The 27,975-nt window shown below is 35.7% G+C and overlaps 1 protein-coding gene across 1 annotated transcript; it reads right to left on the bottom strand.

Annotated features, from left to right (window-relative positions):
• Positions 1-1,196: 1,196 nt before the first annotated feature.
• On the bottom strand, positions 1,197-27,975 carry LOC110105068 (protein Asterix). The gene is made up of 3 exons (XM_020834439.2): positions 27,758-27,975; positions 17,618-17,718; positions 1,197-1,491 (listed from the first exon to the last, which is right to left on the bottom strand). Exons 1-3 carry the CDS (start codon positions 27,905-27,907, stop codon positions 1,425-1,427), a joined length of 318 nt encoding a protein of 105 aa, XP_020690098.1. The 5' UTR covers positions 27,908-27,975; the 3' UTR covers positions 1,197-1,424.

Raw genomic sequence — 27,975 nt, 5'->3', positions numbered from 1 at the left:
ATACATCTACTTTCCAGTCTGGGTCATCAAAAGGCCGCCGTTTTATGTGACCAAACCAACTATAAGGCGACTCTCTCTAAAGGACATAATTCTACTAATTAAATTTACATAGTTTAAAATATAGCAAAAGCTTTTAAATAATCTATTGAAAACTTGAATGGATAAAATAGAAAGAAAAACAACGGCTAACAATTACTTGCATCAACTTGATATAATCATTTAGCTTCTCGACAAACAAGTCACTTTTAAATGTAAAGTTTTTCTCTAATTTTTCTAGAGGGATTGATGTGGGAGGCTTGAAAGCGCCTAAATCATGATCAATCAAGACCATTTGCTTGGTTAAAATCAATTCTATTTGCTGGACTAAAATGCTTCCTATGGGACAGCTTTTATCCACATATTTTTTTATTATTTTCAACAAATTTTTATACTAAAAAATTAACGTAAAAAATAATAAGAAAACTATCTCTTACAAAGACAAAAGATTCATTTATAACAATTTTTTACTGTTTCTTAAACACTTTCTAATACAGAAATTTCTTAACATCAACAAAAAAAATGAGCTCAAATTTATCCCAAACAAAACTTAAATTAATGTCTTTTCTATTTCAATATTCTTTGAGGAAAGATCCTTATAATATAATATTTTTATACCTTAACAAGAATGACTAGATTTTCATCAACGGTGAAATTACATATATATATATATATATATATATATATATATATTACATTTGAAGATAAACCATATCAAAGAGATTATCATTTGTATAAAATAAAGAAAAATTAACTCAATTTACTTTGTATCAAGTGCACATGCAATTTTACCTGTAATTTAAAAATATGCTATTCAGTCTCATTTGATTCACACACAATATATCCCGCATATTATGACCTGTGCTTTCTGTTGATTATTATTTGCAAGCAACATTTAGTCGAGTGAGATAAATGAAAAAAAAAAAATCATATCGGCATAACAAATGTCGGGTTGAAGCAAAATGGGCAAAGAACAAAATTTTTAACGCTTTGGAAGATGCGAACAATAAAGGACAGAGAAGCGTCCATGGCGATTTCAAACTGTAGCACAAATTTTCTAATGAACTTTTGAATATTTGTTTGAAGAAAAAAAAAAAGGTAAGAAAACATCTAACAATGACTTGCGTAAAAAGCTGCATCTTGAGAATATAGCCATTAAATACTTCAGGAAACGACGAAATTTAAAATAGTAGGGCCATGGAATAAAATAGCCAGGTAAGAGTGCAGGAATTACATTAATCAAAGGATAGAGGCAAATCAGAGTGTTGTCCATTGTAACAACGAAATTAATCTGATTATCACAAGTAGTAGAGTTCATTGAAAAATCTGGGCTAAATTTTTAGTTCAAGAACTACAAAGAAGAGAACGGTGGCAAGAAGATACCAACATCAAGGCTGTGCCTTGGGCGGGCGTTTTGGGCCAAAGTAGTTTGTAACCAATCCCATAATGGCAAACCTACAAGATTTCCAGTATCAGAGTGCGGCGTATAAAGCCTTGATCTATATAAGTAACATAGAAATATGCAATGATTGCTTTGCAAGGATGGCAATAAAGAGCTGTCGAGCCTTCTCAAAAATGATAAGATAGATTGTTCGAGTCTTTTCAAACCACTCTTCATCCAGTTGTGATTTTATTCCGGATATGTGAATCATGAATGACTTTTTATCAAAATGTGCAGCAAATTATGTCGAACATAAAACACAAAATCAGCTTTTTGCAAAGTATTTAGGCTTCGTTTGGGATGGCTTTCTTACTGTTTCTTAAAACAATTTTTTTTACTAAAAAGCTGTTTTAAGAAGCAATAAGAAAGCCATCCCAAATAAAATCTTAAACTAGAAAAATGATTATGCATAGTGCACGCATCTCTCATCAATGCATGAAGCCTTATCCTTAAAGAAAGACCCATCTCTATGATTCGAACATGCTTCATCTAAGTTACAAAGTAGGCAGCATAAGAGCCTCACTCTGACATATCCTCCAAAGAGTGAATTTAGTCGCATATTTCAATGTGGTTTATATAAAACATAGCGGCGAACACCCCCACACATGCATGAGCATAACAAATTATGATGAATGACATCTGAACTGTCAAAATTGTCAAATGGTAAAAAGAATAACATTTCCAAAGTTTGCCCAACATGTTAATTACGACACTGCAATTTTCCTTGTTCAAAGTTGGCCAAGAAAATGACGAATTTATATGGTTTTATTAAATTATAACAATATCAACTTCAATAAAAACATGAACGCAATTATTATGATTAGCCCTATACCACTTATTTGAATGGTAATCCAAAGGAATAACCTCTTTCAAAGTTTGTCAATCATGTTTGTAGCAACGAAGGAATTTCCCATACGAAGTGGTATAAGCAAATGAGGAATTTGCACGGCTTGATTAAATTACCAGGAGATCCTTGTTAATAAAACCATGATCATCGCAAGGATGAAGATGAGGCGGAGATCTTAAAGGGAGAAAGGAGAAGATCCCATCTGGAGCCTTTCCAAAGGGAGGATAGAGGAGGGAGGTATGGGGAAAGGCATGGGTATGGGGGGCAGGAGCAAAGGGGAGCTGAATAGGAACACAAGGACGAATATTATGGCCACCGAGGTGCTAATTTTGAAGGAAGGAGAGGGGAATTTGAAAGAGGTTTTGGGTATCAAAGGGGAAGGGGAGATCAAGAGACTTGGGGAGGGTCAAACACTTAGGAAAGGGGAAACTATAGAGGAATAAGGGGAAACAGAGGAGATCAAAAGATGAGAAAGTTGAAAATGCCCATTTTCGAAGGAGAGGACGCACATGGGTGGATCTATAAGGTGAAGAGGTACTCTCCGTCAATGGGTTGACGGAGGAGGAGAAGTTGACAGTAGCAGGCTTATGTTCGGAGTGGAAGGTACAGTCATGGTACCAGTGGAGGGACTAGAGGAGACCCCTACAGAGCTGGAGAGAGTTCAAGAATTGTTTAATATAACGTTTCCAAACCGACAGGGGAGGAGACTTCTATGAGCAATTCTTTGCACATGTGCAGGACGGATCAGTGGCAGACTACTGAGAGAGGTTTGAGTATCTAGCCAGTCGAGTGGAGCGATTTTTAGAGACAACATTGGAGGGGAACTTCCCGAAGGGGATCAAATCAGATATCAGATATGCAGTGAAGGTCATGAGGCCTCGTAACTTGGGAGAGGCCATGGAGTTGGCACAGCTGGTGAAAAATCAGAGGTATCATGAGAGGGGAGCCAGGAGCAGCAATTCAGGGGGGTCTTACAGGACGATGACCACTCTTTCAACACCCAAGGGGCATGTATCATGCAACATTAATGAGACTCCCAAAGAGAATCCAACAGGAGGAAGTGGAGGGAATTTCAAAAGACTGACGAAGAGGGAGATGCAGGAGAATAGGGTGAAGGGGTTATGCTTCAGATGTTATGAGAAGTATACTCCATGGCACAAGTGTAGGGATCGAACTCTTCAGGTTCTCACCGTCAGTGATGACGAGGAAATTGAGGATGGAGGTGAGAGTATGGGGGAGAGAGAGAGATGGAGGACAAGCTGCATCTGGAGGTGATGGAGGTCTCCCTAAATTCAGTGGTGGGATTCATTCCAAATCATACCATGAAGGTGAAGGGGAAAATAGCAGACATGGAGGTGTTGGTGTTGATTGACAGTGGGGCTACCCATAATTTCATCTCCAACTAGGTCGTGGGCCAATTGGGGGTGACATTAGTGGATATAGGGTGTTATGAAGTGATGATGGGTACAGGGAAGATGAAGACGGGTCAGGGGATATGTAGGGGGTAGTGTTGGTCATATAGGGGGCTTAGGTGAGGAAGAATTTTCTCCCATTGGATTTAGGAAGCACTGATGTCATCCTGGGGATGAAGTGGCTGCAGACCTTCGGGGACACCAAGGTCAACTGGGGAGCATTGATGATGGAGCTGATGGTGGAAGGGAGAATGATAGTGATCAGGGCAGATGCACGGCTCACCAAAGCCATGATATCACTTAAAACCTATGATGCATGGACACGGACACGGCGACACGGACACGACACGACACGGACACGGGACACGGCTTTTTTTTTTTAAATATAGGACACAGGTACGACGCGGACACGACAATACATTTTTTTATATAGTGTATATATATTAATGTAATATCATATTAAAAATGACAAACAATAATAAATGAATGACATGATAACTTGTCTAGCCTATAATATAAAATATTTAGTATAAAATATTTAATACAACCACAAAAATATAAGCAAATAATCACTTACTACAACATCAGGCATTCAGGCTTCAACTACTAGGATTAGCTTTAGAGGTTTGTTTTTGGCCTTCAATATCATCATCATTGAATATCACTACTTTCAACTTTGATTCAACAAGAGAAAGATTTGTAATTGTACAAAAAGAGAGGAGATGAAAATAGCTTCACTGCCAAAGAAATGAAAATGAAAATATTCGATGAAGACGTTAATTTGGTGTTGTAGATAGAAAATAAGAAATTTAGTTTAAATCTCGCCAAACATAAGAAATTATATTTTTTTAAAAAATTATAAAATATTTAAGATACGCGTGTCGGACACGCGTGTCCGACACCCGTGTCCAATTAGTTTTTAATATTTTTTTAATCGGACACGTTTTCGGCGTGTCCGACACATGTCGGAGGAGTGTCGGACGAGTGTCGTGTCGGACACGGTGTTAGACACTGCACGCCTCTTTGAGGAGAAGTGTCGGTGCATCATAGCTTAAAACCAAGGTGAGGAGCATACAAGAGGTGGGGGAAGGTTATCTGATGGAACAACATAGACTGGAGGAGAGCAGATTGGAGGAGAGCAAGGACATTCCTCTTTCAGTACAACCATTGATTTAGCAATTCAGTGAGGTTTTTCAGCCGCCACAAGGGTTGCCTCCTCCGCAGGAACACGAGCATGCTATCATCTTGAAGGAAGTAGTTTCACCTCTCAGTGTCCATCCGTATCATCATCCCCAAATCCAGAAGGATGAGATAAAAAAAATGATTAGGGAGATGCTGTAAGCAGGGATCATTCAACCCAGTATCAGTCCATTTTTCAATCCAGTGTTATTGATCAAGTGCTTTAGGAGCAGTTTCCTTCGTTCCATCTTGAGGACAATGTGGCACTTCGGGAGGAAAGTATTGTTAGACCGGTCCAACCGGTCTAGACAGGACATGCTCAGGTGAATAGAGGCGGAAGAATTCCACCTCCTTGTACGCGCCGACCGAACCGCAAATCCAAACAGAGCTATTCAGGAAGGATTTTTGAGGGAGTTATGGGGAAATTTGAATGTAGGGACTGTTTAGAGATTTCTTTTGGATTGTATGTATTAAATAGTTAGTTTTCCTAGGATTATGGCATCTTGAATTTGGATGAAATTTGAGATCTCTTAGTTTCTTTGGGCTCTAGTGGCGTCTAGAGATTTGGGAGGGATAAATCCTCTCGAATAAAAGATCAATTGTATCAGGTTATTTTCTTCAGTTCTATTTGATTATTGCAATAAAATTATTATTTTTCTGGTTTTCTATTGGAGTTTGGAAGAGTTTTTCTCGCTATTTTTTTCTAAAATTGATAGGATTTACTTGAAATATTCAAGTGTTTCATATCATGCACTCATGCAGTGCTTGGAAGCAATGGACAAACCACTTCGATTGGATATTAGATTTCGATGCACCCACAACAATAAATTGGATCACAACAAGTACAAATTGGTAATGGTGACATGCTTCCAATAGCCAATTCTGGACAAGGTCTCCCTCTCAACACAACATCGTAAGCTTCTTCTAAATTCTCTATATCATGTTCCTTATCTTTCACACAATCTTATCTCTATAAATATATTGGTTTCCAACAATCCTTGTTCTATCATCTTCAATAATGCTAGTTTCTCCATCAAGGATTCGATGAATAATCTCACACTTCTACAAGATCGACCTCATCAAGGATCATACCACATTAAAGCTACCCGACCTACCTCAACGACCTCTTATGTGTTCATCATCACTTGATTTGACTCCAAAATCATTCATAGTGATTCTTATGGTCTAGCAAAGAGTTACAAATTATCTTTCTAGTTCTCTTTCATGTAGCAAATAATCTTTAGAGTTAATGCATACTGATGTATGGGATCCTTCCTCAATTTTTTCAATGCAAGGTTATAAATATTTTCTTATCTTCGTTGATGATTTCTCACATTATAATTAGATTTATCCTTAGCGAAATAAATCTGAAACTACTTCCAAATTTTTGCATTGCAAGGCATTAATTAAATGTCTATTTAATAAACATATCAAAACTTTTCATTCAGACAGCAGTAGCGAGTATACTAACTCCAACCTCCAAATCACATACAAAATTCTGGCATTATCATCAATTAAGTTGTTCTTACACATCTGAACAAAATGGCGTTGCCAACAAAAAAAAACATCGTCATATCATTAAAAATGACTCTAATCTTGATGTAAAATTCCATTTCAGTTTTGGGTAGATATATTGTTAATTAGAGTGTATTTAATCAACAAATTACCATCCTCCACCACTTCCAAATGTTCTCCTTATCAATTACTGTATAACAAAATCCCCATGCATAATCATCTCAAAACATTCATCTATTTTGCTCTCCATGGTTACCCACTATTTTGTTAGACCGGTCCAGGCGGGACCGGTTCACTGGCGAAATCGCAAAACAGGCGGAGAATCCGCCTCCTGGCGGAGAACGAGCGGCCCGACCAACCCACGTAGAGCCGTTTAGGAAGTTTTTTTTGGAGTTTTGAGAGGGAAATTTGAATGTAGGGACTGTTTAGGGATTTCCTTTTGATTTGTATGCATTAAATAGTTGATTTTCCTAGGGCTTGGGTATCTTGAATTTGACAGAAAGTTGAGATCTCTTAGATTTAGGTTTTCTTTGGGCTCTAGCGGCGTCTAGAGATTTGGGAGAGATCGATCCTCCTCTCGTATTGAGGATCAATTGTATCTTGCTGTTTCTATTCATTTACTAGTGAAATACAAGCTTTCCTTTGAGTTTTCTCTCAGATTTTCCCGGACAAGTGCTGTTTTTCTGCTGTAAACAGCAGATTTCTGCTGTTTTCCTGCTGTGGACAGCCATTTGGCTGCTGTTGGTTCGCCGATTTTGGTTAGGTTACTTGCGAACTCAAGTATTTCCTATCATATTTCCAAGCACAAATTTGATCCAAATCGTCTCCCTAGGTTTTCTTCGAGTATGCTACCAATTATAAATGTTACACAAGCTACAATATTCAAACAAATAAAACTATTGTTTCCTGTGATGTAAAATTCTTTGAAGATATTTATCCATTTCATTCTTCATCAAATTCTCCTATACGTTCCCCGGATCAGCCATATCATCCACCATTAACACTAGTTCTAGCTTCTACTTCATCTCAGCTTGCTTCCAGATCGGTTCTCTCCTCCATCAGTCCACCTATTGTTGCCCCCTTCTTCTACATCACATACCCCATCTTTCCCTACTATGGTTTCTTCACAACTCATATTTTTTCCTCCCAACATTCTCCAACGCCACCACCTCACAGATCTCATCCTATGATCACCGGAAGCAAACTGGCAGTTTAAAACCTAAGCACATTGTTAACATGTCTCATGGAAGCAAACTGGCAGTTTAAAACCTAAGCACATTGTTAACATGTCTCATGGTCTACACATTGCTGATCTGACCTGCTATTCAAAAGCTAGCAAAGAACTTGTGTGGCATCACGGAATGTCCACAGAGTTCGAAGCTCTTCAAGCTAAGGTCACCTGGATTTTGGTTCCACCATCACCATCACAAAATATCTTAGGTTGCAAATGGATTTATAAAACAAAATATAATGCAAATGGGTCCATTGCCCAACATAAAGCTAGATTTGTACCTCAAAGCTTTAAGCAAGAATATGACTTACATTATTCTGACACATTCAACCTTGTTGCCAAACTACCTACAATTCTAATAGTGGCAGTTACTCATAAATCGAACGCATTACATTTAGATGTGTCTAATTCCTTCGTAAATAGTTCCCTTTATGATATGGTCTACATAACTCAATTGCTCGAGTTTCAAGATTCACACCATCCGGATTATGCGTCTTTTAAAGAAATTAATTTATAGATTAAAGTAATCCCCTAGGCCATGGTTTTCTAATTTTCCTATCTATTTGCTCAAATTTGAATTTGAAATAAGCACTGTCAATCCTTTGTTGTTATATCACCGCAGGAGCATTTCTTTCTACATTTTAATATACGCGGATGATATTCTCTTTACGGACAGCAATAATAGCCTTATAGCCTTACACAACAAGTCCTCACTGATTTACATAAAGCATTTCAATTGAAAAACCTTGGCAAGTTCATTCGTTCATGGTATTTAGCTAATGCATACAACAGCTGGTCTAAATCTCACAAAATCGAACTATGCTGCTTCTATCCTAAACTGTGCTCGTGATGGATTGTAACCCCCTAGCTACTCCAATGCCCACAAAGTAGTACCTTCGGCAGATTGAAGTGCACCGTATTCCTCTGCAGAATAATATAAACATCTTGTTAGTTCTTTGCAGTATTTAACAATAACTAGATTTGACATTTCTTATGCACTAAATAACCTTTCTCAATCTATGCAGTAACCAATAAATTCAATTTATCAGCTTCTCAAAAAGCTTCTTCGATATATTAAAGGTATTATATCATTTGGCATACCTATTCATCCAAACAATCTTTTCCTTCAAACATATTTTGATTCCAATTGGCCTAGAGATCATGTGGATAAGAAATCTACCACATGATATTGTGCTCATCAGAAATAACTTCAGATCTTTGCAAGTTAAGAAGCAAAAATAGTTGCCCAGTCATCTATTGAAGCTGAATATTGAGCTTTGGTGACAGCTGCCACAGATCTTATTGAGTTGTGACACCTTTTTCAAGAGTTTTGCATTCCCACCGTGCAATCCATTGATCATTATTGTGACAATATCTTTGCAAAAGCTATTGCTAATAATCATATTTTTCATGCGTGAAAAAAAAAATTGCAACTTGTCTTTTATTTTATTCGTGATTGTGTTAAAAACAACATGATCATGATTCATCACATCAATACAATGGATCAAATAGCTGATATTTTCACCAAATCATTATCAATCAAATGTTTTCTAGAGCTACATCACAAGTCAACAATCAGAGAGTAGATCATTAAATTGAGGGAAGATGATAAACAGCCCTGATATGCGGTATTACCTATGAATATTGAACAGCCATTTTCTCAACTTTATGGCACTTTCTCTGCTGTGATCAAATTCCTTTTTATCAGCTTTTAATCTTCAACGTTGTTGTATAACTGAATTCATATCACCGTTCCTCTATTTTTCACTTTTCATCTATTCTGCTTATATGGTAGATGTAAGCACATTACGTATTGAAATGACATAGTCAAGATATATGAAACTAAACTATAGATGCTATGTACATTCTTCATGTCTCTCAGCAATTACTATTTCTGTTTCTGTAATTATAGTTTCCCAGTGCAGTTTACACCATTGGTGCAACATCTTTTGTCCTCATAATATATATGATCAAATTACCTACAACAACAACAATAACAAGTCTTTATCTCACTCTGTGGGGTCAGCTGCAACAATCCTTCTTCTCTATTGCATCATATTAAGAGGCAAAATTTTCAGTTAAATCTAACAGAAAAAGATCATTTCTATTACGTTTTCTAACAAAGTCTTTTGAGGTCAGTATAGGTAAAATCTAATACATTTACTGTTTGGGAATGAGAACCAATGGGGACGGGGACCGGCATGAACACGGAACAAGAAGGGGAGGGAAATAATGAAATACGTTTTAGCTTTTTGTTTTAATTTTTTAATTTAGGATTTTAGACCATTTGATCTAAAATCAATTGCTGCAAATTTAACTCATTCGAAATGCCTGGTTTTTGAAAACTGGAACCGATTTTCCAGTCAGCAATCGAACCTCCAGTTCAAGCCGGTTATACCTAGTTCCGTGCAAAACAGATTCTGCGAGAGAACCGAACCATTCGGCCGACCAGTTCCAAGTCAACTGGCCGGTCCGGTCTGATTTTTAAAACCTTACTGTTGCCCAGATAATCCTCACTCCACATGAGCTTTACCTCTACAATTGAAGTCAATGCATCAAACAAAAATAATAAGCATGTAACTGTAGGAATATGTAGCAATCAATATGAATAATATCATATATATCATAGAATTCATATACACTCTTATCATATACATGTATTAGTCATATCTTCATCATATATCATATGTTCATATTAGTACTCTATCAGTCCGTTGTATATCAGTCATGTCACTTAATCAATCATTGTATATCATATCTCGCATATCATCAATCTTATCAATCATTAATATTATCGACCATCAATCATCGGTCACATTTGTCATTAGTTTAAATATCATATATGTCATCGATCTATCACATCTATCATCTATCATCTATCATCGAACTATCATATATGTCATTGATCATCGAACTTATCTAACATATTTGTCATCGATCTATCACATCTGTCATTGATCATAGGTCATATCTCTATTCAGTTTTCACTCATCAATCTTCTCAATTATATCAGCACAAATCCCATCCATCTCTATAGCACGTCAATTTATTCATTTTGTTTATTCTTTCACTTATTTCATATCATGTATATCATAATAATAAGCATCTTGTATGCATCATAAACAACAATCAGAACATATAGATATATCCAGTATACTCATCAATATGCATGTATTAATGCAAAATGTATGTTATGCAAAATGAAAAGTAATCTGATAGGAAATACTTAGATCCAAGTATTCCTATCTCTCCACGTGGAGAAAACAACAAGAAAGTTGCTGTTTTCTACAGGAATTCAGCCCAAAACGTATGAAAACAATAGAGAATCGTAGGAAAAACTGAGAGAAAACGTTCAATGGACTTATATTCCACTAGTAGATGATCAAAGCAAAAGCAAGATACAATGTTCTTCGATTCGAGAGGAAGAACAACTCTCCGATCTTCTCCGGCAACGCCAAGAGCCCAAGCAAGAAAACCCTAGATCTCAAATTACATTCAAATTCAAGATGATCCTCTCTCCCTCCTAATCCTCCTAATTAACAATAAAGGATTCCTACAAATTACCTAAACACCCCCTTGCATTCAAAAATTTCCCTCCCACCTCATTAAATCAGCCCCAAGTGGGGTCCACCTTGTCCGCCCCCTCCTCTGGGCTTTTCCGCCTCCGCCTGGTGTAGACCCGGGCTGAACCGGGTCCAGCCGGCCCCTCCTGGGCCGGTTCACGCGTAACATAATCATATACATGTCAAGTCTTTCATATCTAGATTTAATACATTAGGACATGATTGTCTTATACATAATATTTCTCTACTCATTTCAATTAAAATATCATATAAGTCAAACCATTCGCTGAAAATTCAATATAAACCAATTAATAACAACATCTACCACATATCAAATATTACACGATGAAAGTTCACTAAAATAATAGCTATCATATTTTTATCACTTTCAAGAGAGAAATATATCAAATACAAAATCATTGAAAATATATATAGAATAGAGGTAACCTACAACGATCAAATACTTTTCATAATAGAAACGATGGATGAACAAGCCCCGGAAAGCCTTCTCTCTTCTCTCTACTCTCCCTTCTCTTCTCGCCCTTTCTTTTCTTCCCCAACAAGGCAAATGGAATGGGGGAGGGATGGCTTAGAAATAAATAGATTGAGATATTTTAATATTTAATATCCAACATTATCAATTAGTGCCACGACACTCAACTTTCTAACTATCACGACCTGGCCCGGAGGCTCGAATTAATGAGGCAGGAACAGATGGTCGAACGGTAGATTAAATTTTTAATTACTAATTAATCATTTCCAATACACAGAAGAGGAACTAAAATCTCAAATTTTTAAAATCAAATGTCATTAATAACTTTCTCTCGGAGCGCTATGTTTACGGTACACATTCTCTTTTCTTCTACTCATTTTACGTCAATCAAATAATACATATGAATGTTATTGAAAATAAAAATAAGTTGCAAAAGAACTCAGTGAGTAAATCATATTTCTAGGTTACGATAACACAAGATATTAAGAATAATATGCATACTTATTTTCAAATATAAAGTAATTTGATTTAAGATTCATTTCAAACATGTACATCAATATTATGCATATTTCATATATTTATCATTTCTCGTAAATAATACAACTGTCATTGGAGACACTCATACACCATCTAAAATAGTACCAAAGAAGATACTCCTCTTTCATTTTTCTTTTCATTTGCGCACATGAGTATATTGTATCCGCATTCAATATCATAAATGAGTGTGCTTCATCAATTAACATGCATATACAAGCATATATATATATATATATATATATTATTATTTTTAATTAATTACAATTTATTTCTTATAAACATATTGAACTTGTATAATGAAATTGGCTCATAAATAATTAATTATTTCAATAATTAAACTTAAAATCTTATTATCATGCTAAATTAAATTTAATTTCATTAATAAATTTAGAAGCATTTCCAAATTCTAATTAATTTATTATAGATTTTATCTATAATATTCATTTAATTATTTAATCACATATTATTCATTATCAAGTTTTAATTTGAAATCTAATTATTCTCTTTATTTCCATTTATATCTATTAAATTTACTTTTTTTCTCAAAATCTAAGTTTTAAATTATAAACCCTCCTAATTCAATAATTAACATGATTAAATTTTCTAAAATTAAACCTCAATTAAAACTAAATACATATATTTTATATTATTTAAACTATATAGAAATTTAAATTACAAAATCGCTTACCGCCGCCTCCTCCTACTTGTTTGAAGTCTCTCTCTTTCTCTCGATTAAACTTGTTTGGTTCCTTTCGTTCATTTGGCTTAATTGGACAAAGCGAATCGAGAATATCTCACGTGAGGAGTCACCGCTTTCCATTTTCGAAAGTGCTGCTTCGCACATTTGCGCAATCGAACTCGTTTGCTGCGCCCCCATGCTCGCATGTGCTTGCTCGTCTACTTCAGTGCTTCGCCCTTTTTGGTAAGGGCTGGTTCAACTAAATCGGTCCAACCAATTATACCAATGCCACTTCACTCCCAAAGAATCTTTCAGATTCTCCCAGAATATCTTCACCTAAGAGCCGACACCACAGCGCTCAATCAAAATCATTTTTTCCTCCTAAAACCTATGAGCTCAATGCTGAGGCGCCGCCAATCTCGATGCCGCAAGGCTTGCAGAAAAATTTTCTGAACATGAATTTTGGACGATTACAGTGGCGTTGGGTTTCTTAGCATTGAAGTGCTGACATCAAAATTTTTCTAAAATATCAAAATCCACTTAATTTTCATTTGTCAAATTCTTCCCTCTTAAGAGCTATCAGTTAGAGAGAGAGAGAGAATCTTAGAGAGAGAAAGTCTGCTTCGAGTTGCTTCAATCTATTTTTTTATGTAATCTCAGTTTGATAAATTGTCCTAATCAAGGTAAGTTATATTCTGTCTATCTCAATTTTTAATATTATAAAACTTTGGGATTTTTTAAATTAAAATTTTAAACGATAACTCATAAATAGGAATAACTTGATATCGATCGAGCTTTCACTGTGTAACTTTCTGCATGTTATACATACGAATATTCTGGATATTTCAATATTTTCTTTAAAAAATTTCATTTGGGTAAATTGGAAAATCTGATATTTTTAGCAATATAGAAAAAAATGTTCTTATACAATAAAAATTTCATAATAGTATTCTGAAGAATCTATGATAAATTGGTGCAATTTAGAAAATATAAATTTATATTTTGGCTGCCATAAAGATAAATAATGAAAAAATGCAATTACTTTTGTTAGTGTTTAAATTATCTAAAAATATTTTTACTATTAAGAATATATGCTTGAATTATCTGAGTTGTGTGAAATGTTGAGAAGTCTGGGTGTTGGCGGAAGTGATGAATTTAGTTGTGTTGCAAGCTATAAGGGCCTGAATTTTGAATAATTGTTGTGCTAAATATTTAGTAGTTATAAGGGCCTATTTTCTAATATGTTAGCACAATGAGCTATAAGGGTCTGAATTCTAATATTTGTTTATGTTGGGAGGTATAAGAGCCTGAGGAAAATCTTTTAATCTTTATTCTGATATAAAAAGTGTTTCTTTATTTATATTTTGAGATAATTATATTTAATTTTTGTTGTTTATGTTAGTACTATTCTATTCAATAGAATATCTTATTCATATTTATGTTGGCTTGTTGTGTGACAGAAAAGTCCCCCTCAAACTTAAGGAAAATTTTTATAAGATGGTGGTGAGACCTGCAATGTTTTATGGTGCCGAATGTTGGCCATTAAAAGAGAAGCATATACTAAGTTAAGTGTTGCAGAGATGAGGATGCTTAGGTGGATGACTGGCTTTACCCTTAGAGATAGGATATGAAATGAGCTTATACGTGAAAAGGTTGGAGTAGCTCCAGTGGAAGATAAGATTAAAGAGAGTTGCCTTAGATGGTTTGGTCACATAAAACGGCGGCCTTCCAATGACCCGGTTAGAAAAGTAGAGGTATTAGATTTGACTTATGTTAAGAAAGGTAGAGGTAGACCTAAAAAGACTTGGTTAAAAAATATTAGAAATGATCTTTTTTTATTAGATTTAAATGAAAATTTGACTTTTAACATGATGCAATGGAGAAAAAAGATTCATGTGGCCGAACCCACGTAGTGGGACAAAGGCTTGATGTTGTTATTGTTGGTTAAGTATTAAAAAAATAGATTAGTAGGTGCGACCTGTTGAGCTGTGTTGAGTCACCCCCCTATTATGCATTCTATTTCAGGTAAGGCAAGAGTAAAGAGTAAGTTGAGTAGCTAGGGTTGTAGAATCTATTTGTTTATGTATAGGTATTTTTCTAGTTTATAAATTTTGTATAGTCATGGTTATTTTTTATTATGTTTTGCCTCACTACATTTTAAAAATTTTGTTGTATATACATTTTGAAGATAAATTAAAGGAGATGTGTGGATAAGCATTTTTGTTTATTGGAAGTTAAATAGTAGCTCGGATATCTATTAATGATAAAAGGAATCTAAAGAGTTTTCAAAATTAGATCTTGGGCTAGGTTTGTCCATCTAATACGATATGACATATTTTGTTTGTGAGTTATATTGAGTTGGGTTGTGACATCTACTCTCTTATTCGGGTCATCATAAGATCAATGTTTTATGTGACCAAACCATCTAAGGCGAATCTCTAATCTTATCTGCTAATAGAGCTACACCTTTTTTTCACTTATATACTAATTTCACATTCTATCTCTAAGAATGAAGTCACTCATCCACCTGAGCATCCTTATCTTTGCAACACCTAACTTAATTTTATGCTTCTCTTTTATTGGCCAACATTCTACATCATAAAGCATTGTCTCAATTTTTTTTCTTCTAATATCTGATTCCCAACAAGTGCTATTCCTTCCATCTCTCTATTATGATCATTTCTTACACTTAAAACTTAATTACCCTACAACTCAATATTTTCATTCACACCATACTCAACAACCAGATTCATTTTAATCAAAGTATTAAGTAAATTTTAACTTCCTCGTTCAAACCAAATGTTATAAGTATACAAAGGAATCTGTATCATATATAAGAATGCTAAGGATAGCGTCGTTAAAATGAATAGGTTTTGAGTCCGATGCTATGAAGCTAGTCAGCGATAAGTTCATATTTGGAGTCAACAGTAACAGTTACTTTAATTTACCGATTTCAAAATAAAGAAATTTTTTTGAAGGGTATGGGTTTTTTAATAAAAGAAGTGATGCACGGTTCAAATGGCATAGCCAAAGGAAACACAAAAACATGAAACAAACTAAATGAGATCTTTTTAATGCTGAGTTTTTTCCGTTGAGTCGAGTGATCCTAGTAGCAAGGCCTTCTTCATGTAAGGATTGTTATTTTGAACACTTTTTGACATATCAGTGAATCACTTTGTAAGCCATGCTTTATTACACTTTTGCATATTGCTTTACTCTTTTGGTCACATTTAGCCATGCAAGTCTAGGGTTGAACCTATGGGAAGAACCATATGCAATATAGTGGAAACACTAGTTTGATCTGTGTGATAGGGAGATCAGCACGATATCAACATCCATGATATATACATAGGAATGATAGGGTGATCACACAATGTTGACATCCATGATATATCTCTAGGAGCTCTTGACATTTTTAATACATGAGGCCTAAATTATATCCCAATTAACGACGCTCTAGTCCCTGGGATCGAGGGGCAAGCCTTCTCGGCGGAAATAGCTATGAACCAGGGACAATTTCAGTCAGCGAGGTTGTACTCATAGACTTCAAATGTGTGTACTTCATTTATCTTGATCGAGAATGTCTGCAATAGACTAATGACCTTCATTGCAGATAACTGTTGTGAGTGAGTGGGTTCTATTGAGGCAAGTGATCCTCAAAGCGTGGACTAGTCTGGGTGAGTCCTTTGAAGGAGTTCACCAAGGATGATTGCACCTATGGTCAGAATATCCAAGGCGAGTCTGCAAACTGATCTATGCAGGATAGAGTGGTTGTTGCCCTCAGGTTGGTGCTAGCCACTGCAAGGGCTGCACTTCCTTCAAGCAAATGCCTTTTTGGCCAAGTGATCCGCCTGATTGAGCTCTTTTATAAGAACTTATTTTGATAGCTGGAGTTACCTACATGGTATGCATACATATACAAATGAAATCTTTCCATTGCTTTAATTTTTCATTTCTCTCTCAAACTTTGCTAGAACATACACATCTATTCTAGATATAATAACTCACCTACTGGGAGTTAAGGTAGTGCAGATTAATTTGCTAACATGTCATAAATTTATACTAACAACATTCATATCACTTTTTTTTAATATTTCTAAAAAATTATTCTCGATTTTTTTTGGCAGTCTTTTTTTATTTCATGTTTACTAAATTTACTGGAAAATAATGTTTTTTTCTATATTTTCCTTGCTTGCATGCATTCCTATTATTTCTGAAAGATGTTGGTGTATTTTGTATTTTGTGTTGATAGATCAACTTAAAATAATCTATATGCCCGGGGTCAAGTATCTTTATACTATCAAAACATTTTATTAGATGTATTGCTGAAAATGAAATTTTAGCCAAAGTAACATTCAATGCCAACGAGTAAAAAAAAGGTTACTCTGCATTAAGAAGTGTGCCTGTAACCAAAAAAAAAATGTCACAATCATCAAATTGTTAATTCATAAGTTTGTATTCTCATGATAGTAGATGAAAACGAGACCTAATCACAACACAACAAACTAATAGACACCAATCCAACTGTTCTTCTCAGTCTTAGTTGCATAATGCATATTTCATCTCATTACGCAATGAAAAAATTTTGCAAAAAAGGGATGATGTAGTTACATAGTAATATTTAAATTCAATTTTAATGAAAGAACTGAAAAGATGCAAGCGGACATATTCAGAGTTTACTTACATCATGGCCATGGATACCTGTTTAAGATCAGCCTCAAAGTTCCTCATGTTTACAAGAGATTCAGCACAGAAAACAATAGCCAGCCATGAGCACAACTTATACTGCAGAATCAATAATGAAATTGGTCAATAATCCGTGTTGTTCATTCTTAGTTTCAACAAGAGGATCAGTTGCTGTATGTTAACAATAAACCAGCAGAAAATTCCACAAAAGCGAACCAAAATAACAAAAAACAACAGAGCAAAATATACAAAGAAATGTTCTATATTCAAACGTTTCAGTATTCTTTCATTCTCGCAATCAGCACCAGCCAAAATTTGCCAACTTATTACTACAAGCTCAACATGTATAATTTATGAAAAAAAGAGTGAACCGACTAGAAGAAGCAGCTAAGCTCTTAGATTCATGTTTCAATGTGTGCTTGCCAAAATTCCAGCTATAACAAGAAAACGACACAACGGGAAAAAAAAAAAGACTCATCCCCCTTGCACTCTGGAGTTTCCTAATTTGGGTGGTGAATTAATCTAGAGGGATTTCTACTTTTAATTCATTTGAATTTTTTTTTTTTTTTGAATTCAAGATATTTCCTAATATAACTCCTTTATTTTAGGAAAGTATCTATTTGGGGCCTAGTTTGAATTTTAAATTCCATTGGATTTAAATTTCATCTTTCTGAAGCCATAACTGAATTTAAGGAGCCTTCATTGCACTCATTAATTGCACCCTGAAATTCCTCATACCGCCGGCTTCTACAGGAGGATTTTGAGAATTTCTTTCCTAAACTTCCTCTAACGTTATTAGGAGCAATTTCAAATCACCACCTAAACCCAGTTAGAAATAATTCAAATTATTTCTTTCTCTGGCCGAATATTCCAGGGACTCCAAGCTCCATATTTCTTGCCTTTTTCACTTCTGCTTCTTTGGAAAGAATTTTCCTGGCACCTCTTCATTGCCGCCCAAGCCTTTACCGTGCTCCCTTTTTCTTTCCAAACTATCTTCCCTCTCATTAAGCCGTCTCTTGAATTGCCTGCACAAGCTTTCCTCCAAAGAATTCGACTGTCTACTTAGAGAAATCTGAAACTTTCTCTAAAGTTTAGCTAGAAAATCTGAAACCTTTTTTAGATTTTCTTTCAAAGATTTGGAGCCAAACCTGAACACAATTTCAGGTTTTGAGATCAACATTTGGAAGAAGCCATGGACGAAGACGTTGAAGGCATCAAATGACGGATCTCCACGTCTCCTTAAGCAAAGGTCTTTCTCTTCTCCATTTGTATTCAATTTCTTCTAACTCTAAATTCTCAATTGGTTGATTGCAATCACAAAAGCTCCTTCAAAGTGCTCTTGCCAAGCTTAGTCATTTGTAGGAATTGAGTGTAATCTTCTATGCATCCTACGTCTCGTTGTTAGATTAGGGATTTAACTTGAAACTACTATTCTGTATTGCTTCTATTTTCTTAATTATCTTGATAGTTCAAACTCGGAGCATGTGATTTAGCCTACGCAATTGATCCACTCATTTGTTTTAATTATCGTTTGACAATCGCTTGTAATTTTGTTCCGAAATTGTTCTAATCTATTAGTTGTGCAATGCCCACATGAATCCATAACATGTCATCTAAGTAGTCCTGCATCACATGATCATCAGTCAATTGAAGCTAGTGTTTTAATACATACTATGAAATGATCAGTCAGTTGAAGCTAGTGTTTTAATACATACTATAAAATCTTTTAACTTTGTCTTGACACTGCATTTAATGATTAATATTTTAGGGATTCCGAATGAATTTCAAGCCTTACAAAGAAAAGATCAATATATCATAAATGCAATAAAATTGGTAGAAGTGTTCAAACAACGATTGCAAAAGATAAGGGAAAATGGGTGATAGCCATTACTTGAAGAAGTGTCATGTTTTTATAATATTTTTGATACTGAAGTTCCAAATATAAATTCTATATTCAAGGCTCATGGACAGTTAGTACGAAAAGGTGCAGAAATAACAAACTTCCATCATTATCGAGTTGACTTATTCTACATTGTTGTTAATATGCAACTTCAGAAACTGAATAATCAGTTCTCAAATACTAGCACTGAGTTACTTCTTTGTGTGAAATGTTTAAATCCAAGTAATATATTCTTTGCTTATGACAAGGGAAAATTAATTTGTCTTGTAGAGTTATATTCAACAGATTTCTCTATGGTTGATCTTGTGTCTCTTGAACATCATCTATCTATTTATATTATTGATATGCGTGCAAGCGATGAGTTTAGCTACTTGACTAGCATCGCTGCTTTTGCAAAACATATTATAAAGGCCAAAAAAATATTGTGTATCCCCTGGTTTATAGACTTATTTTTTATACCGAGGTTATGATTAAGAAAACGAAGAACGACGAAGAAAACAAACCTTCACTGCTCACGTCGCCTTCACTGTTCGCGTTGTCGAGCCGCTTCGTCGACGAAGGATGATCCTAACGACTTTAATGCTCGCGTCGTCAAGCCTCTTTGTCGACAAAGGATGATCATGTTTGCTTCTATGCTCACGTCATCGAGCCGCTCCTTCAACTATAGCGAAGAAGATGAACACTATAGGAGTATCCGTGCAACATAGGAGGTGAGGTGTCGGCTCTAAGGTGGAGGCGGCTTGCGTGAGGAGCTTTGACGAGAAGAGGGATTCGCAGAGGAGGTTCGGCTAGGGCTTGGATAGGTATGGAGAAAGCTACCTCTCTCTCTCTCTCTCTCTCTCTCTCTCTCTCTCTCTCTCTTGTGTGGACCAAAGGATTGGGCAAGGATGGAGTCGGGATTTGACCAGAGAAGACTGGATTGCTGTTGTTGTTGTGTAGTGATTCAACACAGAGGTTGGAAGAGGTCGGAGATTTGACGGCAGAAGGGAGAGGCGAAATCGACGGGGTACAGAGAGTTCGGCTTTGGCTAAGAATCGGAAGTGTTAGTAGGAGGTCGGGTCTGATTTTGGCTATAAGGAGAGTTGCGGCAGTGGAGGTCGAGTGGGAAGAAGCGAACCAAAGGAGCCCTCTTCGTTCCCCTTAACGACAAGTGGGAGCATGGCCAACGCGGGATTTAGATGGAGCATGTGTGAAACGACTAACTTCGGCGCCGTTGCAGGGTATGGGTTGCTGATTTGGGCAAAGATTTGGTACAGGTAAGTAATCATTTTAAGCATTTTTTTTGTTGTAAGGTGAAGGTCAACAGTCACTTTATTCTTTATTTATGGAGAATCAAAATGGTCCCTAGACCCATTTTAGTCCTTTATTAAACAGGGACCAAAATGTACCCACAGAAGGACTAATTTCATCTCTATTTAGAGGGTCAAAAGACTAAATTGGTACTTTTAAATAGTCCGATACTATTTTCGTCCTTCATAAGAAGTTAAGAGCATCAATTCGATCATTTTCTCCACAAAAGACATGCTCTTAGATACTCTTCTTATGTTTGGATGGCATTGCTGGATGGCATAAAAACTGCTGAAATTTTAGCTAGAAGGAACATTTTGGTTGATCTTAACTGTTCTCTTTGCAGTAAGGAGCCGAAGAGTATAAATCATATTTGCTTTTAATGTGATTTTTCGTTTCTAGTGATTTCCTCCCTTCTTACGATTTTGCGAGGTTTTTTATTCAGGACTACTCTATTACAAATTTTTTAGTTTTTTGAATATCAGCAGCAGCTTCTTTCTTCTGAAAAGGTTTTTTGTTATTTTGTGATTTGCTGTGCTGTGTATCACATTTGGAGGGAGAGAAATAACAGACGTTTTGCGAGCTTGGAGTGCTTTGCTACGTGAATATGGACATTGGGGACTATTGAATTCGCTAAGCTGGACGGTGTATGTTGGGAATTTTCCATTCTTCGCGGACGATGATGATTGGTTCCAACACTTGGATATCACTTCCCCTTGGACAGTCTCAAAGCAGCTTCCTGACAGTTTTGCACTTGCAGCTTCTCGGATACTACTGGATCAATGGTGATGTGCTTTGGTGGAAACTAGGGAAATGTCTTTAAAGTAGTTGTTCTATTCGGGTTGGTTGATGCTTTGATTTGCTTCCGGGTTGTTACCCGACTGCGTTGGTCCCTACTAACCTGAGTCCGTTATTTGTCCAATGTATTTTGGTCTTTTTTTTTTTTGTTCTCTTTTTTCTCTCTTTTGGGTCCTCTTTACTTGTATTTTTGGGTATAGGGATGTTTTTTGGTTCATTTTGTAACTTTTTTTTTTCATTAATACATGGCTTTTTGCCCCAAATTTCCCCCCCAAAAAAAATGATAGCCGACTTCATAAAACCTTTAAATATGACAGAAAGGCATGGCAGCTCAGGTTAGAAAAGCCTTGGAACCACGTTCATCCATAAAGAGCACAAACTTTCTAAACAGTCTAGTTATTAATGATTCTTCGATTCAATGTTTTCCTAAATTTTCGCATGAAAAAGTGGCCCTATAATTTTATAACGGAATTGCTTCCAATTTAGGTTAAATTAGTATTTGAATAGAAATTACCATACTTGCCCCTAGTACCACTCTACGCACTAACATTACAGCCACGCATGCACCAATAGAAGAACATATATGAGGTCAAATGAACACTACTTTCTCAACATGGCGTGTTCTGAAAACAACCAAAATGCTAAATTTATCAGCACAACATATTTAGAAAACGAATCAGTACAAAATCCCTTAAATAAATTTTCATAAAAGAGTCAATAAATTGTCTTAGAAGAAGAAAAAAAGTCCTCTGAGGGAGGAGGGAAAAAAAAACAAGGATCCCACATAATTCCTATGCAACAAATAGTTGCTCAAGACAGTCTCTTAATGTTATAAAGTATAATGATCTTCCGTCGTTTTCAGATGCAGACGAAATGTCGAATCAGTCAACCATGAAAAGCTAGTGTAACAATAATACCCAAAATCAAAAGAGTTGACACTTGGGAAGTAAGCTTCCCAATTTGTAAAATACCGCTGCATTAATCTTTGTTTAGGTTGCCCACGCAAAGAGTAATAGGAAAACCCATTTTAGAGCAGGCAAAGTCAGGTTTTGATGCTTTAAAAGAATGATTGAATGATGGGTACAAAGCTAAAATTCAGACTCCAACTAAATAAGAAGCAATAAGAGAAAAAGTCTAAAATGAAACCATAACAACTCGTATGTAGCCAATTTATTCCCAAAGTATCACATTTTTCCACATACAAAATTGATCATAAGTGGTCATTCAAGTAGAAATTGTAGAAATTAGGTTATAAAATTGATCCCAATTTAATCCCTAAACAATACATAATTGATCCAACCTAGTTCTGAAGGGATCATTTGGATTAGTTTTGTATAATATACGGCTAAATTGGAAAAATGTGGTACTCTCGAACTAAAATGGTCGTATACAAATACTTGGGAGACTATTTTGGTTATTTTTTCAATGCAATAATATCAATAACAATAATAACCAATAAATGTAAGTATAGTGTATACAAGGTGTGATATAGTGTGATCTTGGGCTAGGACTTCCTAATACAACTGATATGGTGCAATGCTTTCACGCAAAGAAAATTAATGATTCATAAATCACAAGTTACGAAGTAATTTAACAACTTAACTTTAAATGTAAACAAGTAGAGATAAAATTTAAACCCATTGATAATGAAATGATCGAAATAATTAGATAGGTTTAACAAAAATAAAAAATAAAAAATATATAAAATCAACCATCAAATTAAATTTAATCTTCATAAACTAGATTTATAAAATGTCTTTTTTTAATCAAAATCAAGAGCACTACACAGGTAGATATTATATAATATAAGATGAACACATAATGAAAATACCAAAGAAAAATCAAGTCTCACGCTCGTATAAGAAGAGGTTGATGGGGACATCAGATCAGCGTGGAAGGTTTATCAGTAACATGGCCGCCGATCTACGACCACGATCGGACCGTGGGCCGTCGGGTGTAGAACCGGACCGGTCCAGCTGGGACCGGTCCAGGCGTAACACAGTCCTGCATCAGAGATCCTTCCCCATAATCAGGTAATTGCACTTATATTACAATAAAAGAATGCCACTCAAGATTGAAACTAGAAAGAGAAACTTTACAAAACCCAAAGTCATAAAAACAACTACTTATAAGCCCATCATATCCTAAATTAAAGGATAGGATTGGCATAGGATCAAATTAATTATATTTTAAATTAAATCCCAGAGATAAGAACCCACTCAAATTTTAATTTTAAATGTCATAAAAACCTAGGATTAAATACTGGGCGACCAACTATAATCCTCAAAATTCACCAAGTTTCAGAAGAGATCCTTATCAAAGACATGGCAAAAGGATTAAATACCGAGATATTTCAACCTAAAAAATGGCCACATTCAAGAAAACTCTCTAAGGATGATTATCAAGATTCAAAGAAACTCTCTCTATAAAATTTTCTCAGGAACATGAAATAATTCGAGAAAAAAGCTTACCATTATAGATCATCGCAATAGAATCATAGTCATTAATCTTACCCGACATTGAAGACATTTAGATATTGTTGATTCATTTAAGAACAATGTTACATGAAAAGAATGAACTGAATAAGTGTTAAAAGAGAAATTAATCCAAAGGGGATTATTCAACTTCAGAGATCAACTAGCTAGCATATTATATTCTTGTGAGATTCTAGTCCTACAAAGACATAAATGCACTAATTCTTTACAAACTAGTGAGTAATTTCCTCGGCTCACCTTACAGTGAATGTAGGTCACAAGATGAACCTAAATCTCCATATGCTACACTTCTGGCTATGATTTTGTTGCACCTCCTAATAGAGTACCCGGAGTACCATTCTATCTCTCCCAACCTTTTGTTTTCATTGAACCCAAAATGCCTGAATTCCTATGCTCTCAGTTGAAAGCAAATTTCTCACATTCACATTTAAGCATCATCCATGAGCAAGTTAAATATACTTTCAAAAGTACAAGCATAATGACTCATGAAAATCATAACAATGCTGCTCAGTTCAAGTTTTATGCTATCCATTCTAAGAAATATGTCAGCGAGACATCACATGGTAACACTGATTTCACATGAGAGAAGATTGAGATCTGGTTTAAGCAGATTCATTCACAATTAATTGTCCTCGTTAATACAATTGAAGGAGCTCTTAATTACCAACGGACTACTAATGTTGTTACTCAACCATCCCAATCTTGTCATAAGGGTAAAGCTATTTTTATTGATGAAACATCTTCTCTTTCTAGGACTACAATGCACTACTCTCCTTTTACTTCTCAAGTTTAAAAGGGGCTTGCTCAACCAAAATCACTTGGATAAGCTTGAGAAAATGTTGTCTCTCTGCAATGTTTCAAAAGCCATCAAGCATCGAATATTCGCTACCACCTGCAATGATTCAACATGAAGGTAATTCAAAACTAGCCAACCTCTATTATTGAATCCTTTTGTATTAAGTAGAAAGGGGTGGAGAGTTTGAGAAATTATATGGCCAGATTCAAAAAGATCTCTCATGAGATCGCATTTAATGATCAGTTTCCCAGCAAGACTATTTTAATCATTGGGCTACCATCGAGAAAATTTAAGTTCTCGATGGCAAAGAATACTTCTGATTGCATATATAATATTTTTAGAAAATTTGCAAAATTTGTAGGTGTTAAATAATTTTTGGAGAGTTTGAATATCATGAAAAGGAATGTTCTTCTTTTCTTGTGAAAAGGAAGAACAACAACAGCCATAATATAACTTCTCGACTTAAAAAGAAGCTTAAGACTAATTTCTCCAACCACAAAAAAAAAGGAGAACCACCAGTTGATCCTACGAGGCAACAATTATTTATACCTCCTCTAACACCTACAATCTCCACTGAGCATCAACACCAAGAGAAAAAAAAATCAAGAAAAAAGACTTCTATACCAAAATTTGTTAACCAAAAGTTACTAGGCGAGTACCAAAACCTTTAATCTTCATTCAAGTTAACTAAAAGGAAATACCTTGATTTTCTCTAGATTATGATAACATTATTTCAAAAGAAAAGAAAAGCTAGGCCATCTCATTAGCCCCATACTTAGGAGAAGATGATCTAGAATTTACCGGATGGGAAGTGAAAGATTCCCCAGTTATTTCAGAGCTATCAAATTTAATGATATCAAAAGTTAGAGAAACCTAAATGTTCCTAACCATAACCAAAGATATATGGGATACAATAAGGGCGCGTTTGGGACGGTGGCACTGTTGCTTTACTGTATAAAAAGTTATGAAATCCTTGTTTGGGACATTGCGGTAGAACAGCGGCAGAAAAAATTCTGCGGCACGTAATTGCTTCCAGCGACCTTTCCCTCTCTCCTGCGGTCCGCTGCTTTCGGGCAGAAAAATGACGAAACTCTTCTGCAAATATTCGCGACTACCACCGTTTCTCATCTCCAAAAAGCTAGACCTCCCATTCCTTCCCCCATTTCTCACATCCACCTCCTTATGCACCAATCTCTGTTGTTTAATTCTATCTCCTCCATCAACTCCAGCGGCGGCGGCGGCTTCGGCGGCGCCGTCTTCAACGAACGACGTAAGGATTCCGACGCGAACTCGATTGGAAGTCGGAAGTCGCTCTATCGCCGCCCACCGGAGCGCCTCCTCGTCGTCGTCGATGCGGCGTCTCGAAGAAGCGGTATTGGTTCTTGTGAAGGCTTCATCGACTCCCCAATTCTCCAAATTCATTCCTCTGCTGATGCTTCTGCTAAGCCGCAAACTCGCTTTTTTACCTGAATCCCAAACCTTCTCCATCGATTCTCTCTATAATTTCCTCTGCTCTGTTTCTCTCTCTGCTTCTTTGCATAAATGTGACTTTCTCCGAGAAGTGGCGACAGATTTGTCCAGAAACGAGCCCTTGACTTCCTCCGAGAAGTGGCGGCAGAGGAGTTGGGAGAAAGAGAACGTCACCGGCAAAGTATAATTTTTTTTATAGTCATATCTTAAAAATATATCATAGTTATATTATCATTAGAAAAAAAATTGTTTTGTATGAAGAATAATTTTTTTCCATATTATTTTAAAATATGATAGTACATTATAAAATAATTATATTATGGTATTTAATAGTTACAAAATATACTGCTTTTTATACAACAATTTCTGAAAGCAGCTTTCTGTACAACAATTTTACAACCTACTTTACCGACAACTGTCCCAAACGCACCCTAAATCAAACATATTTAGAGTTTCATGATACAGCCTTAGTCTATGAATTTAAGACAATATTTTAACAACCAAGAAAGATGCTCTTTCATTTATTGAATACAATAACAAGATAAAAATTTATTGCTCGAATTGTCGATGTATTAACATGAGGAGCAAAGAAGATGTCCTATGCTATGAATTTCGATAGGAGAAAGAATTTATGAAATAACAGCTCGGTTGAATGCACACATCACATGACAAAATATATATCAATATCCTTGAAAAAAATGATTCATGAAACCGACCCCATGTAGTGGGATAAAGGCTGGATGTTATTGTTGTTGTATTCTAATAAAAATTTGATCAGAGCATGATATAAATTACATGACATAATTTAGGATTGTGTTCTCTTACAAGAGTGTACTTATAATCAGGTGGCCTCAATGTTCCAACACCTGCAAGAGATAAGCATACCTAAAAAAATGACCACTTGTGATTACAATATGCTCCTACCTTCTCACAATCGGCTTCCTGCAGTAAACAATCACTAGTAGAATTTTATACCTTAGCTTCAGTGCTTTCGATTATCTATCCAGATTACCTTGACATAAAAGCTGCATGTGGAGCTAATCTAACATAAGCCACATTAAAAAAAAAAAGAAAGAGAAAGAGAAAGAAAACAACCATCTGTGATCTGTCAAACCTAAGAACCACGAAACCGCCTTCTAAGGCATAACATACTATTCAAATTGTAAATACTTCTCCGGCAATTATGCACAATATCAAATCCTTACACAAATGAGGAAAAGTTCTTCTCAAACAAATTTAAACCATCGTCAATGATAGAATAAAAAGAAAATTCTAATTGAGATCTGTATTCTATCAAATGAAAGGCATAGATCAAAATGCAGGAAACATGAAAATTTTATAAGAGTTAAAAAGGGCATATCTGAAGAGATCCTGAGGGTGGGAGAAGAGTACACGGAACATGACGCCGATTACTCCGAGGACGACGGCAAGGAATCCGGCGTAATCGACGGGAAGATCCTGCGGGGAAATCGGCGGAGGAACGTAGGGCTTCGCCGTTGATGGCTGGCGGGGATCGCTCCCCGTTGAGCTGCTCTCCTTCATCTTTCTCGCTCTCCCGTCACACTTCCGCGCCGGCCAAAGCTTCAATTTGATCTGTCCACGGCTTAGGA

The sequence above is a fragment of the Dendrobium catenatum genome, unplaced genomic scaffold, assembly GCF_001605985.2.
Source record: "Dendrobium catenatum unplaced genomic scaffold, ASM160598v2 fragScaff_scaffold_621, whole genome shotgun sequence".
In the NCBI taxonomy this organism is placed as follows: domain Eukaryota; kingdom Viridiplantae; phylum Streptophyta; class Magnoliopsida; order Asparagales; family Orchidaceae; genus Dendrobium; species Dendrobium catenatum.
This window is presented reverse-complemented; position numbering and strand designations above follow the sequence as displayed.